Source organism: Arvicanthis niloticus, chromosome 13 (genome assembly GCF_011762505.2).
Source record: "Arvicanthis niloticus isolate mArvNil1 chromosome 13, mArvNil1.pat.X, whole genome shotgun sequence".
Lineage (NCBI taxonomy): Eukaryota > Metazoa > Chordata > Mammalia > Rodentia > Muridae > Arvicanthis > Arvicanthis niloticus.
Genome location: NC_047670.1, coordinates 55489087 through 55505458, shown reverse-complemented (window position 1 = coordinate 55505458; position 16372 = coordinate 55489087). Strand labels below are relative to the sequence as shown.

The window sequence follows — 16372 nt, the reverse complement described above, 5'->3', positions numbered from 1 at the left end:
GAATAAGATTTCAAATGATATAATTATCTTGATTCGTGTAGAAAATTGATACAATTCTACATTCAATTATGATTATAAAAAATGTAAGCAAATTAGGAATAAAAAGGAACTTCCCTCGAAGCTGATAACGAGCATATTTTAAAATTTGGCTGCAGACATAATTAATGATGAAAGACTGCTTCAGAAGGAGGACGCGTGTGTCCTGCACCACTTTTATTCAGCAGTTGTTAGAGGGCCTGGGGTGGCAACAGGCCGTAAGAGAGAGGGTGTGAACACTGGAAAGGAAAAGAGAGCATCGCTGTTGTCCAGTGATAATAGGATTCTTCATGTAGAAGATTCACACACACCGCCAAAAGGACAAAAGGGCACCATACAAAATGAATGACAACCAGGTGCTGCTCGGGGCCTGCCTGGGCAACAGAGCAGGGGGCTATCTCCAGACAAAATGGAAATTGTATTACTCTTCACCAACGATGGACAGTTAGAATCAAAGGGACCAGAGAGATGGCTTTACAGTTAAAAGCCTGCCCTGCCCTTGCAGAGGGCCAAAGTTTCCTTTCCAGAACTCACATTGGGAGCTCCCAGCTGCCTGTGACTCTAGCTCCAGGCCACCCAATGCCATTTTCTGGACTCCTCAAGGTGCCTGCCTGCTCACATATGGTATGTGCATACATGCCCCACACACACAGTATTTTTTTAAATAACAAAAAGAAAAGGAACAGAATCATTTACATTAGTAGCACTTTAAAAAATCCTGCACTGAAGGCTGGGATGAGACCCAGTTACTAGGATGTAGGAAACCCTGGGTTCCATCCTGAACCCTGCATAAACCATGTATGGGGGCACACCCCTATAACCCCAGCCCTTGGGAGATATGGACAGATTAGAGGTTCAAGATCCTCCTCAGCTACTTAGTAGAGGCTATCCTTGGAGTGCATGAGGCTATCCTTGGAGTGCATGAGACCTTGTCTCAGAAAAAGTAAAGCAGCCGCTGCACTGAAAACTATGCACTCTTTCTAAGAGCCGCTGAGGGCCTGAACATATGGGCAGGTGCTCTACCCGTTCCAGTTAGAAACACTGGTCTAGATGCTGTTTCTCTCTGTGTCACTCTGCTGACTCAGTGCAGTCCTAGAAGGCGTTTGTGGGTAGAAGCCATCTTAGACTCAACAAGTTGGATCTTACATTACTCTCCATTGAAACTATAAAGCATGTAAAATAACCCAGAGCAGAACCATTCAGGTTGCATCGTAAAGCAGGCTACCATAGTGCAGGAACTTGCGGGAACAGGGGCGCTGATTTTAAAGTGTGGACCTTCTACAGCTGTTGGAGTGCGGGCCCTGGGTGGGAGGTCCTGGCCGTCAGTCAGGATGACCGACTGAATAGCAACAGAGTTAATCCGTCCTCCAGTGCCTCAGTGGTACTTAATCTGCCTGCTCTGTTTCTTCCCTGACTCCTCATTATAATCTATATTTTATTTCTTTAAAAATTCATTTGGACCTTAATTTCTCTTTCCAATTCTGTTAATAGAAGAGAGAGAATGGTAGGTAGATGATAGATGGAGAGGCAGATAAGATATTTATGTGACAGTGATCAATTTTCCACTTGCTGCAAATTGTTAAAACATCTCTGTTACTAAGTTAGCACTACATTATGTTTGTGTTGGTTACTACTTTCAAGTTATTGCATCTGACTATCTATCATCTATCTATCATCTACCATGGATATGGATGTGTGTATGTGTGTCTACATGTATGTATGCATGTGTGAATGTGCCACAGCTCAATTATGGAGGTCAGAGGACAAACTGCAGAAGTTATTTCTCTTTTTGCATGGTGTGGGTCCCAGGGACAGGCCTCAGCTCACTGGGCTTGGCAGCAGATGCCTTACCCACTGAGCCATCTCAACAGCCCAGAAAGCCCTGACAGAAGAGACACTCATTTGATAATGAGTGGCAGTAGAATTCTCAGTGCTGGGGAGACTGGAGACTAAATCAAACACCTTAAACCTCACCAGGAAACCTACAGAGGACTCCTAATAGGCTGAACATCATTCCTATGACAGCGTGGGCCCTAGGGCCAGACTGTCTGGGTTTATGATCCCAGTTGCCCTGCCGCTCACAGAATGAGGTGAGGCACTTGGCCTCTCTGTATGTTAGTGCCTCGTCTGTAGGACAGATAATGATGGCTCTGCTATGTGGAGTTCACAGAAGCAAAGCCCTCTGTGGGGGACTTGATACTCAGCGTGTACAATCTCTGCCACTGCTACTCAGATGCACATGTGTTTAGAACTGCAAACCTTCACCCTGTTTCTCAACCTCAGGATCTCTCTGTTGGCGTCCTCACACCTTCTCAGACAGTACATACCTGTCGTAGTTGGGGTTTCTGTCACTGAAATGAAATGCCATGACCAAAACAACTTGGGGAGGAAAAAGTTTATTTCACCTCACACTTCCAGGTCACAGTCCATCACCGTTGGAAGTCAGGGCAGGAACACGGAGGCAGAGCATAAAGGAGTGTTTCTTAATGGCTTTGCTCCTCATGGCTTGCTCAGCCTGCTTTCTTATAGAACCCAGGACCACCAGCCCAAAGATGGCACCACCCTCAATGGGCTTGGTCCTCCCTTAGGAATGCCTCACAGCCAGAATTAAGTGGAGGCACTCCCTCAGTGGAGATTCCCTACTTTCAGATGGCTGTAGCTTGTATTAAGTTAACATAAAACTAGCCCTCACAACACCTTCCTCCCAGAAAAAGGCATTCCCACTGTGGAATAGTGCAGAGATGTAACTGAGCACAGAGATTCTGGAAAGCTCCAGCTCATTCCCCGAGAAGCGGCCATTCAGCTGTAGATTGATTACCAGTTTTCTCACAAAGAGAACAAATAGCCTTCCAAGCCCTAAGCAGCCGGTTTCTGCCTCTCAGCAGCCCGTGTTCTCTTGTCTTGTTTCATCCTCTGGTGCAGTTCCCTCCCTGGCATTCACTCCTGCCCCATTCACCCCTCCCCCATTCACCCCTTCCCTGCTACCCTTCCAAGAGCATCCCAAACATGTTACCTTGGGATTTAGATGCTTCTGCTCCTTCTCTCCCCCCCCCCCCGGTCCTCCATAACGCCTTCTGTTGCTCTTTCTAAACAACAGCTACATATAGACTCACTGGGTGCATTCCTCCCCAGCTAGAATGTAAGTAGGATCCCTGCCTGCCCCCGGTATGGCTGTGCCACCAGCACCAGGCACAGTACCTGTGCACCACAGGTGCTAGGGGTTTATAAGTAAACTAACACCAGCTTAGATGACAGAGATGGTGCAGGTTCACGAGAAATACAGAAGGGGATACTGGTGCATTAAGCCAGAAGGACAGGAGCTTGAGGGGGGCAGGTTAAGCAGTTTGAACTTGAGGTCTAGAGAGGTGGCCCAGCAGTTAAGAGCCCATACTACTGTTACAGAGGACCTAAGCTTGATTCCCAACACCCACTCAGGCAGCTTCTAACCACTTAGTAATTCTAATTCAAACCAGGATTCACAGTAGTTCTAGTTCAGGGTGACTAGAGGTACAGAGGAAGAGGTGCAGGGAAGTAGCCAGGGGTCCCACTGAGGCATGTCCCTGGGAAGTTGGACCTGGGTCCAGAACCCAGAAAAAAGGGAAGTGCCTCTGTGCAGGCAAGAGGCTCTTTCCCCAGGGGCTGCTTGCTGTTTTGAAGCTGTAAGCCTCCATAGAGCCCGCTTCCTAAGCCCCAGCCTCAGGTCCTTCTTGCTGGGGAGTTGCCTCCTACTGGCAACTTGACAGGATCTAGAATCACCCAGGAGACAGACTTTTGGGCTATGAGGAACTTTATAGGTCGGGTTAATTCAAATAGAAAGACCCACCCTATTGTGGGCAGCAACGTTTCATGGCTTGGATCCTGGACTGAAAGGAGCAGAGCACCAGCATCTGACACTCTCTGCTTCCTGACTAGCTGGGTTACACAGTGTGGTCAGCTGCCTCAAGCTCCTGCCATCATGACCTCCCTACCATGATGTGCCACTGAACTGTGGTCCAAAGTAAATCCTTCCTCCCTTGAGTTGGTCACAGCACCAACAAAGTAACTGAAAACTCCTGCAGAGGCTAGAGAGAGATCGGGAATGGTTAGAGAAAGGAAGAGTGCCTCCTGGCAGAAGCTGAGGAAACACTGATGCTGCAGGAGCAGACGCCCATGCCCTCTGCTTCACAGAGCTCTGTTCTCTAGGAACTGCAGCCTGGGTGCAAGACGAGAGAGAGGGAGAATTCACTCTCCCAGGGTCAGGATGAGGCCAGCAGAAGACCGCCTCTGGCCACAGCCTGTGCTGGGGAAGAGTGCCTGGCACAGAGCCCTATTGCCTTATAGACAGGCCTTGGGAGCTTTTGTGCTGCAGTGCAGTAAGGACAGTAACTGCAACCCAGGCCACACAGCGCTGAAGACCACAGTGTTGGACATCTGGTCCTTACAGCAAAGGAATGCAAGTTAGCAGATGAGGCAGAAAGCACAGTGGTAGAGTGTGGGAATGGCAGGGTGGAAATCTGAGGAGAAAGGAGACAAGGAGAGGGTGGATACTGGGGGAAACACATGGGGTGGGGGTGGGGGGGGCTGGTCCTGCAGCCTCAGCGGGGCTCCTCTGAATGCTGAAGGGTGATGGGAGGGGCAGATGGGAGTGAGAAGTAAATCGATTTGGGGACCGAGACTTGAGAGCAGGGCAGTAACATGTTCCAGGTGGCTGAAGGTCACAGCCATTGAGGAATTCAGGAAACGAGTCTGGGTGGACATCTCATCTCTAAAGACTAGGGGTGATGGAGAATGAGGACCTCTTCTGACTTTCCAAAGTGTTTATATGAAGGGTCCTGGTCTGACATCATTAAGTCATCGGAGTGAAGTAATTGAGCACATTCAAAAGCACCTGCACATGCCTGTCTCGGCGATGCTGGCTGTGTAGGTGGCGCCTGAGCGTCAGCTCCTTCTGACCCTTGGTGCTGAAGAGGGACCCCTGGGCAGCCCATCGCCTCATCTTGGCTTGAGTTTGTTACTATCTGCAGCTCAAACTGCTTACTGTTTTCTGTCATTATGTTTTCTTATCACTCTAAACAGATGGGGAATGATGCATTCACCCCCCTGCTCTCAAGCCACAGTTGCCTGCTGCATAGTCTTTCAGAGGTGAACAGCCTGCCCTGATTCGGGACAGCAGTGGTGTGTGCTCTGGCCTCAGACTGTTTCTGTCTTCGGTTCTCTGCGGGCTCACCTCTGCTGGTTTTGCTGGTGAGATAACCAAATCGGCCCAGCAGACTGTGAACTGTAAAAGCCTTCAGAGCCAGGGGGAAAATAAAATCCCTTTAAAAAATGAGGAAATGTGGGCCTAGGGAGATGGTTCAGTGGGTAAGAACACCTGCCTGCCTGCCACACAAGCGTAAGGACCTGAGTTCAAATCCCTAGCACCTATGTAAAAAGCCAGGTGTGGCTTCCTTCAGCTGTAATCTCAGCACTGGGGCAGCAGAGACAGGAGGATCTTTGGGGACCCCTGACCAGCCAGCCTAGGCTGATCAGTGAGCTCCAGGTTCAGTGTGAGACTCTGACTCAGAAAATGAGACAGAGTAACTGAGGCCACATGTGCACACGCACTAATGCATGCATGACACTTCGGTGCATTTGATGTCTTCCCAGAGTCCTGCAGCTGCCCACATCCCAGAACACTTTCCTTGCCTCAGAAAGCCCTGTCCTGGTGAGCAGGCTCTTTCTCGTCTCTCCCTAGCTGCTGGCCACTACCAAACCTCTCTATGCCTGTGTGCTGTCTTTTCTGGACATTTCACAGATACACCACCATCCCCTATGACACTCTGTCAGCTGCGTTCTCTCAGCGTACTTTGAGAGTTGTAGCATGCATCTGTCCATCTTTCTTCATGACCAGATGGTATTCCATTGTACAGGTAACAGGCAACTGACCCATTAATCCATCAGTGGACATTTTAGTTGTTTCTGCTTTTAAGATTATAAATAAATCCTTTGCAAACATTTATGTAAAATGTTTCATTTCTTAAGTGGGGAATGACAGTACTTTAGCTTGTATGTATTGTTCACTCGGAAGTCATTTTACATCCGGGAACACTGAATGAGATGAATTCAGGAATGAAAAAGGAATCTGTTTAGCCATTCAGAGCCTGCTGCTCCAGATAAACACATGTACACTCATGCAACATTTTAATATCCCTGGAAATGTACATTTTCCACCTTTGCAGCATAGTTCTAAATGCCATTTAAATTGAAAGCTATTATATCTTAATTAGCAGGTCTTCTTTGTTTACAGTATAAACGGTTAAAGATAACACCGGCATTTGGAATGAATTCATCAGTGCTGTCTTGGAGCAGCTGACAACTGGCCTGTGTGTATCACACAACCAGCTTTTAAAACACAGCCACTTACTGTATCTTATTGCAATGTTCGCTACACAGAGAGGATGGATGCTAACAGGATGCCCACATCGCTTCTGTGGGGAGCCAGAGAAGGGGCAGCAGAGGAGAGCCCCAGGAGCAGATTGAAGGGTGCAGTGCAGCTGCAAAGTGTTTGGAAACAAAGGGAATTGGCGTGCCGTAATTAGCGTTGAGTGGCTTTTCACAGGCGCTGAGCCTGCAGAACAGAGCTGGAGCCCTGCACTGGCTTGTCACTCAGCAGTGGTGGCACAAAAGCCGCAGGAAGGTGGCCAGAGGAGGATTTGCTGGTTCCTACTTCAGAAACATCTAGAACCTGGGAAACTCGGCTTTCCTCAACCCAGCCTTGCTTCTGGTTCACTAGGTTCTGGGAAGCCCCAAGAACTCAGACAAGTCCCTGGGTGTTGCTGACAGGAACACAAAGTTAAGTAGTGGGGCATGGTTCTCAATCTTCCTAGTGCTCTGACCCTTTAATACAGTTCTGCGTGTTGTGTTGATTCCTGTATTTGTTTTTCCGTGTGGCTCCTTAGAGCTTTTCTCTGAGGGCCTTCTTCCTAAACACAGCAAAATCAAATTCTTCTGTTTTCTTTTTTTTTTTTTTCCATATCCACCCTCAGCCCTACTTTCCTTCCCACCCAATTTTGTGTTCTTCCCTCCCCTCTCCTACCCCATCAAGGCCATTCTTGCTGCCCAAATATTCTTGGATGTGTTGTGTGGCACTCCTGGGACTCTAGTCAGGGGCTCCACCCTTGGAGAAAGCTGACCCTCCCTCTCCCAGCAGGGAGGAGTTGCCATTAGCTCCTAGCCTGTCTTTAAGACTTTATGCCTCACCCCATCTCCAAGCTGCATTTAGCCTGACTTAGCTTGCACAGGTCTGGTCCATATTGCCACAGCTGTGGTGAGCTCACATGTGCAAAGCTGCCTCGTGTCCAGAAGACTCTGTCTCCCTATAGTCGGGCACACCTCTGGCCCTTACGTTCTTGTTGCCAAATACTTCTTCTGAAATAGTTTCTTAGTACTCCAGTAAATATGTTTCGGGTCCCAGAATCTCCAAATTTCATCAAGAACATGTCTTTCTGTCATTGGATGCATGACTTCCTTGCCAGGGAGTCACATGTTCCCTAAATGTCAGGAAGCCTGCCATTTCCCCTGAAATGTATGGCTCATATGGAATTTATATTAGCAATTCATTTAATTAATATTAGCAAGTCCTTGGATCGGTTGCTATTGTGTTGCCATGGCCACAAGACCTGCCAGGAACATCTTAGGGAAAAGAGATTTATTTTGGCTCATGGTTTCCAAGGATTCAGCCACGGCGTTAAGGAAGGCACCGAGTGCAATGGAGTCCTGCAGAGGAGGGTCATATCAAGATGGCCAGGAGAGCAGTGAGACAGGAAACAGGCAGGGATAACACGGTCCCAGGACCCTAGCCTAGTGGCCTACTGCTGCCAGCAAGGCCTCACCTCCAAACGCTTCCCTGCCTTCAAAATATCACCACTACCTAGGGAGTGAGCATTCAGAGTGTGAGCCTGTGGGGACCCTTGAGCTTCCAACCATGACAGCCTGCTTCACTGTACACCACAGCCCATTCCCCTCTGACTTCCACATACTGAGACCCCATTTCTAACTCCCAACACAGTAAGAGAGTTTTCAACTAATGAAATAAGGTTTCTCTCTTTTTTCTTCTATCATCTCCTTTTGGATAAAGATTAACATAACTTTCAACCACTCCTATAGATGCCACGTGCCATCACCATCCTGATTATTTTTCTTAATTTTATACCCATAATTTAACATAATTCTGTAATAGAGTAAATCTAGTTCCAGCCCGATGGAGCAGTAGGGACATGCAGTGTCCTGGTTAGGCTCACGGTCTGAGACATCGTGTGACAGCAGAGGTACTTGATTTTGAGTCCCACTCCTGCCTCTTTTTAACTTGGTGATCTGGGAAAGACTTCTAGCACTGAATTCCTTTGCATCATGTTTAAAATGAGGTTATAAAACCTACTCCACATAAGTGATGTATTAGTCAGTGTTCTCTTGTTAAAACACAATACTGGAGGCTGGACACTGTGTCCACAGAGAACGGTTTACTTCACTCAGAGTTTTGAGTTTCCAAGAGTATCTCCTCAGCTCTGGTGAGGGGCCCTTGGCAGTCTCAGGAATAGCACCATGTAAGAGAAAGAGCACGTGATAAGAAGCCAGAGAAGGGTTTGGGGGTCAGGCTTGCTCTTTCTTACAAGTCACTTTCACAGGAACGAACCTAAGTTCCATAAGAAATTAACAGTCCTACCCATGGGCAGTATCCCCAATGACCTGGTCATCTCCTGCTACGGCCAACCTCTTCACTGGCCCACCACCTCTGTGGCAACGTTGGGAAGCATCCTTCCAACACATGAGCCTGGAGACAATCCACATGGAAACCATGGCAAGTGAAAAGAGATCTAGAAAGCAGATGTTTGAAAACGAATCCTGTAATCCCAGCACTCAGGAGGCAGAGGCAGGTAGATCAGGGTTTGAGACCACTCTGATGCTCAGAGTGAGTTTCAGGACAGCTGGGCCACTTAGAGAAACCATACATACATACCAAAAACCCACCACATCACCATCATAATAATATAAAACAATAAAATAAAATGAGTTCTGTCCTTGGACATCATCTTGAGGCAATCAGTTATCCTGAACAGCACCCACACCTGTCACCCCCAGGGTTGGGGTCTGGAAATCTGGAGAGAGTAGTTGGTGGGTGCCTGAAACAAGAGCTCTAAGTAGTAGTTGTCAGGTTGTGTGGACCATAACCAGAGCAACTGTAGGGATGAGTGAGCAGAGCCAGCCGAATGCTGGTGTTCCTCCCTCCAATGAGGGCTGCAAGGACACTGGTAGCCAGACCCTCCCTCTGCTGGCAGCAATAGGAAGACTTTGAGAAGCTGACCTGCCTCAGAAGAAAGCTGATTTGCTGCATTCGGGAGTTCCCATCAAATAACCGCCTAAGCAGCACTTCTCTAGGCCTCAAGGTCGGCTCCTCACACTCATTTCCAAAGCTTCTGCCAGCTTTCACCATTTTTTAACCATAAGCAGACATGGAATGCGGGGGAAGGGGGGGGTGGTTCCTGGAAAGGCCTCTCACATGAAACAGTGTGGAAATACAACGGGGAAAATTATACTGTGAAGGGAAAAGAAAATACTTTTAAAATCTTTTTTTTTTAAATATACCCTCAAAGAGCCAGGCAGTGGTGGCACACACCTTTAATCCCAGCACCTGGGAGGCAGAGGCAGGCGGATCTCTGTAAGTTCGAGGCCAGCCTGGTCTACAGAGCGAGTTCCAGGATAGCCAGGGCTACACAGAGAAATCTTGTCTCAAAAAACCAAAAACAAGATAAGACAAAAAAAATTCCCCAAAGACAAATGTGTGTGTGTGTGTGTGTGTGTGTGTGTGTGTCTGAAACAAGAAGAAGCAGTTTTGAGAATTTCTGAAAACAACAAAAAAAACCTCTATAAAATCCAGCAGAAACAAGAAATTCACCAGAAGGAATGCAGAAGGAATGGAAGCTCAAACTAACAAAACCTCAAAAAAGCAGGGCAAAAATTGAGAAAGGGGAAGAAGAGACTGGAAGGAGACTGGCAGTAAAGACACTTCTGGAATAAGCCAGCCTAAAGGTGGAAGGAGAGAGCTGATTCCACAAAATGTCCTCTGACCTCCATACACATGCACACACACACTACTAATATTTGAAAAGTAGGGCTGGACCTACCCCTAGAGGCCTTGCAGATGTGGCTGCTGTGTCACATGATATGCCACATCAGTAGATGGCAGAGAGGAGAGAAGCTATGTCTAGGCTCAGTGTTCTGACCTGAAAACATCTGAATGATTAGTTCTTTAACATTTCCTGAAAGGGGGGAGCCTGAGATGACCATCAGTCCACTGCCATGGGGTCTAGACAGGGAGCTAGCCTGAGATGACCACCAGTCTGATGCTGTGCAGGCCCAGGAGGTGAGGCAGGGACAAACCATGCCCAAGATGATCCCAAGATGCCATAATGCACGAATGGGGCATAGCACTCCTGAGACAACCCAGACACTCAGAGACCCTGACCACCACTAAGAGGAGCAAATAAATGGTAGAGAAAGAGAAGGGTGTGGGCACAATAAAGAGAGGCAGAACTGGAGACTTGAGGGTGGTGAGGAACAGCCTGGTGTGAGTATCCAGTGATGCCACCTGGTACCACGGTGAGGTCCTGGTCTGTGCTGCCACTGAGGGCCATGTCTGGGTCTGTGGCCCTGCAGCAGTTGTTGGGCGGGGGGTGGGGGTGGGGGTGTGGAAGCTCTGTTACCACCAAAGGCCGGGCAGATGTCCCCAGCCTGGGCTACTGCCCAGTGACTTGTTGATAACTGAGAGATGTGAAGAACTGGCCTCACCCCTCACCTGGGCATAGTGGAAGAGCCGGCCCTGTCCCTAGCCAGCTACAGTACTCAGGAGAACATGCCTGCACATTGTGGAAGTTGCATGTGAGCCTGCTCCAAGGATACAAGTGTGAGAAGTAGTCCTACCACTCATCTGTGTGGTGACATGGATGAGGGAAAGATACCCTCCATCTCCCTCGACCCCTTACCACCTAGCCCTGGGGTCATGAGTGCAGGAGAGCTGGCTCTGGCCCTCCTCTGCTACAGCACTTGGGAAAATGGGCTGACAAGCTCAGATACCTCTCAGGCCCAGAACATATCTACCCCATCTATGAATGGCTGGAGTTCATGAACACACTGTGGGACACACTGTGACACTACAGCTCTCACAGCAAGATTTTTTTTTTTTCCTGGGGGGAAGTTGCAAGGGTGAAGGGTGGGTAAAAGGGGAGGGGGAGATCAGTGGGATTGGGGTGTATGATGTAAAATACACAAAGAACCAATAAAAAGTTACCAAAAAAAAAAAAAAAAAAAAAGGTCTGGAGAGAGATGGTTCAGTAGATAAAGTACTGCTGGTGCTTGAGGTCCAGAGTTCAGGTCCCCAGAACATCTGTGACCCTGCTGTGTCTGTGTTGAGATAGGAGATAGAGAAGGATAACCCTGGCAAGCTCACAGACCAGCTAGCCTGAGCACAGTGGTCAACAAGAAGCCCTGTATCACAATGGAAGGAGGGGACCACAGCCAAGAGTGTCCTCTGACCTCCACACGACTGCAGCGGCACATGTGTACCTGCACTTCACACATGAATGTGTGCACACACACTGGGCACCACAGAAAGCGAGCAGGTGGAAGACAGTCCAGCTTCTCTAACATGCAAACCAGAGGATGAGAGAGAGACAGAGACAGAGACAGAGATAGAGAGACAGACACAGACAGACAGACAGAGACAGAGAGCCAGTGCAGCAACCCCAGGGGCCAGAAACTCACTGATGGAAGTCGTGGGAAAACATTTGGATCTGAGAGAAATGCGTTGCCTGCTTAAAGCTCACTTTCACTTGACCTCAGTGGATGAAAACTGCCCTGCTCCAGTGCGCAGCATGGAGGATTCTGGGGATGAAGAGGAAATTTAGTAATACCTTAGAGATGCAGCAAGCTCTGGCCAATGAATAAGAATTAGAACAGCAGGTCTGAAGAGACGGCCCAGCAGTCAAGAGCACCAGCTGCTCTTCCAGAGGACCTGGGTTTAATTCCCAGCACCCACATGGTGGCCCACAGCCATCTGTAATTCCAGTTCCAGGAGATCAGTGCTTTCTTCTGACCTCACAGACATACATACACATAAAATGAAAATAAACCTTTAAAAAAAAAAAAAGAACAGAATGGCTACAGCTTATCATTCACTGGAGATAGGAAGAGAGTGGACGGTGGCCTTCAAGAGTGAGCGGTCAACCAATTGCCATGCTCTTGCGGAGACCCAAGTTTGGATCCACAGAACTCACATAAACCATGCATGGTAGTGAGCTCTGTCATTCCTGTGCTCCAAGGCAGAGATAGGAGGAGAATCCCCAGAATCTCACTAGCCAGCTGGTCTGCTGTACACAGCTGTGAACAAAAGACCCCACCTCAAACAAGGTGGAAAGGTGATAACCAATGCCCTCTGACTTACACACACACACACACACACACACGGAGAGAGAGAGAGAGAGAGAGAGAGAGAGAGAGAGAGAGAGAGAGAGAGAGAGAGAGAGGCAGAGAGAGATGCAGAGAGAGAGAGATGCAGAGAGAGAGAGAGAGAGATTTTTTTAAAGTCCACAGGAAAAGATTTTCTGCCTAAAATTCTTTATACAAACTGTCACTAAGCCTGAAGGTAGAACAGAGCACTTTCAGACATGAATATTCCAGTGTTTTGCCTCTTGGGCCGCCTTGCCATGGGCCTGCTGGAGATTGCACTACCCCCAAATGACAGCAAAACAAGAGAGAAGGGGACACTGGAGAGCAGAGAGCCAGCCCAGGAGGATGTGGCAGATGACAGCTGCGATCTAGCACAAAGCATGTGAACACACGGGTTCAGTGCTGCAGCGAGATCTTTGTCACCCTCATGCCCACTAGCATGGTGCCACCCTCCCAACCCCAGGACAGAACGGCTGGATTAGCCTGACCCAGATTCTCCCATGACCACTGCAGGCCTCGGGCATGCGCTCATGCTTCCCTGTCATCCCTGTGGCCTCGGCAGCTGAGAATACTCTTGGCATCCAAAAACAAGTTTTGTGATGGGAACTTTCCCCGAGAACTGGAGATGGGCCTTGAAGAGCTTAGAAGCAAAAAATAGAGAGTGGCCACCTGCCCTGGCCGTTTTTTATGAGTTCTAGTTTAGTTCAGAAGAGACATGAATATGTAGTGAAATCTACCAACAAAGCAGAGTCCCCTCCCCCCCAGTGCTGAGTGGCAGGCTTCAGCCTCCCTGCTGTTCGCCTGGCCTAGTGGATCTTTAAAGTAGCAAGTTCAGAGTGAATCACAGACACCTGAGAGCTAGATTTTACCAATTTGTACCACATATCCAAAAATAAACCCAAGTACGTATTCCAAGAGGAAAAAAAAAAAAAAAAAAATCCTGTGTCCAAAAAAGTTTGGGAAACACTTGGCTGAGATGCTGGAGGCCTGGGGATGTGGCCCAGTGGGTAAAGTGTTAGCACGCACGAAGCCCTGGGTTCAGTTTATGTTTGGGTTATGTGGGTGCACCACATAAACCTAGTGTCATAACACGCCTGTAACTCCAGCACTTGAGAAACAGAGGCAAGAGGATCAGGAGTTCAAGGTCATCCTCCGTTCCTTAGTGCGTTTGAGGCCAACCTTGTGTACATGAGACCCAGTAAAAGAAAAAAACCTATAGATTTCTTATTTTAAATGGGCTATTGGACATAGTTAACCTAATGAGAGGTATAACGTGCGGTAAGCAATCTCATATGGCCGCAAAGCCCCGTCTTTACAAAACACCTGCTTTTTAAAATAAAAAGATATATTTTATTTGTGTAGGTGTTTAGCCTACATGTATGTAGTGCATATGTGCCTGGCACCCGTGGAGGTCAGAAGATGGTGTCAGATGCCCTTGAACCAAAGTCAATAATGGTTGTGAGCCATCATGTGGGTAACAGAAACCAAACCTAGGTCCTCTGCAAGAGCAGCAAGCACTCGTAACCACTGAACCGTCTCTCCAGGCCCAGCATCTGCTGTCTTAAGGAACACGCTCAGGATGGTTTGGGAAACCAGAGTGAAGTAGATCGGAGAAGACATTTGAAATGATTTCTGCCTGAAAGAAAATTAAGTTGTTCTCAAGCCTTTAATTTTTATGAAACAGGCCGCGAGTGGTTTTTCATGCTGCTCACAGATCCTTGGTGAGGAGAGAGGTAACAGCAAGCTCTGTGCCAGAGCTGGGTTGGACTTAGTCTTTATTGCATCTGATCACAGAGAGGAAAAGATTCATTAAACTCACTAGAGTCGCTGGAGTTTATTTTGTTATAATATCTGTACGGAGAAAAAGATGAAAGACCCCCATCAGGGCTTTCTCAGCCTTTCTGCTTCAGATGCCTACAGAAAACACTGGCAGGCGGTGGGGAAGATTTAACACCTTCCTCTCGCGGACAAGGTCTACAGCAGTGTAAAAATATGCTGGGCAGGGTTTGAAGTCAAGATGAATATTGATCATTCTATTTTAGGCTCATTTCTGTGGCATTATTGGCATATAAGACATCTCTAAATTTGTCTTGGTTTCCTGCCTTGGGTTTTCAGGCTTATGAATTTTTAACTCTTAAAGTTCGAACTGGGTTGAGACCTTCCAGATAGGTGTTTACACGCACAATTGTCGTAGCTATTACTCCTGTGCGTATGTTATACACAGCTCCCTCTCTGTTCTATTTTAGTTTCCACGGCCTCGGAAGTCGCATCTTCCTTTTCTACTCTGTCTATATCGTCTCCTGACCCGGCCCATCCAGAGAAGTCAGCTCGTCACTTTTCCCCGGTTTTGACCAGCTCTTCCTCCTGGACTCTGCCCCAGCCACAGTCACCTTCTGACCCCCTCAGATACAAAAATGAGGCAGTCAGGGTTCGTCACCCCTTTGCTCCCACGGGCACAGGATCTTCAGATGATGAGGAATACACCAGTCTTCCAGATAACTCTGATTCAGCCATGAAGAAGCCAAGTTACAGCCCCAGCAGCAGCCGGGTAGCATTTTCCACCCTAACTAGAGCGCACTTCCCGGTGGTGTCCCATGCTAGCTTCCAGACCAGCTCAGGCTCGCCCAGGGACTCTGAGTTCCATGCCATCCGCACTCTGCTAGGTGAGGTGAAGACTGCCGTGGTTCGACTCCACGAGGACCTGAGCCTGGTGATCCAGGAACTCGGTGTCATCAAAAGCCACCTAGGCAACCTGTGTGGCAGCAGCCCAGCAGCCAGGGAGATCCTGCAGGACTCCCAGTCTCCTAGGGGGAGCCCAGAATCCCTCTAGTCACCTAGCCATTTTGCTGGAACTCAATGGTTCCTGCTGTCCACAGACCTAGGAGGTTCCTGTTGCTAGGAGACAAGAAGGCAATGACTTAATTTTTCATTGTCAAGTTTATTAGCACCACCTTTCAAACTGACAAAGCCATGTGGGGTTAGATATTTTTTAAGAGAAAGAAGTCACTTTTGATCATTTTATGTTTAGATATTGGTTCCTTAGAAACAGAAGGGTATTTCTGTCATTCTTCACATTTCTGAATTTTATCCCTAGTGAGGTAAGCCTTAGTGGAAGTTTTGGGGAGACTTTAAAGTACAAATAGCGGTTGAAGGGCTTTTGTGTGGGCAAGTGAGCCAGGAGAAACCCTGGTTCATCATCCCGGTCCCCCAGTGCTGATGCTGAGCTGCTAACAGGCTTCTGCCTGATCTATCACCCTTTCAAGTTGAAGCCCCCACAAATCAAGGGCCTGAAGTCTCCTCAGCTGCCATAGGGTCAGAAGTAAGGCCGAGGCTGGTAGGATGAGAAGCTTGCAGTTTTTATTTTGATTTCCAGAAAGTTTGGGCACATTTCTTTTTTTTTTTTCTTCCTGTATTTCATAAATAAATTTGATGTTTTCAACTTACTGTATATTCTTAAAATTCATTAAAACAACTTTTCAAAGAAAAATGTCATGTTTGCTTTGTAGATAAGAATGACCTAGTTTGAGTGTTATCGACCAGCACTTCCCACCCAGGGACATGCTGGATCCAGTCAGAAGTGTTTGTTTGTGTGTTTGGTTGTTGTGTTACCGGAATGGAACAAAGAGGTTCACACAGGCCACGCTGGTGCTCCAGGCCAGTGCTCCACCACACTGCTTAAGGCAGGGTCAGCTGTCCCAGGTTAGCTGCCCTGAGAGATTCTGCTCTCCTCTCACCAGAGCAGGGCTGGGCTCCAGCAAGGCACCTCTAACAAGGTGGAGAGAGAAGCGACTCCTGGAGACTGCCCTTTGACCTCTCCACACCCCTGATGGTCCATATGTGTTCTCACTCACAGATACAAGTCAATGGAGCTTTCAAA

The 16372-nt window shown here is 48.0% G+C and overlaps 1 protein-coding gene and 1 non-coding gene across 2 annotated transcripts in view; both read left to right on the top strand.

The window, feature by feature from the left end:
- Positions 1-15973, top strand: part of Enthd1 (ENTH domain containing 1) — a 109143-nt gene extending 93170 nt beyond the window's left edge. Inside the window, exon 7 of the mRNA XM_034517065.1 lies at positions 14742-15973. Within this exon, the coding sequence (XP_034372956.1) occupies positions 14742-15325 (584 nt within the window). The 3' untranslated portion in view covers positions 15326-15973. The remainder of the gene's footprint in view (positions 1-14741) is intronic.
- On the top strand, positions 10171-10308 carry LOC117719429 (small nucleolar RNA SNORA17). The gene has a single exon (XR_004608163.1). It is a non-coding gene; the product is annotated as a small nucleolar RNA SNORA17 (small nucleolar RNA).
- Positions 15974-16372: the final 399 nt, after the last annotated feature.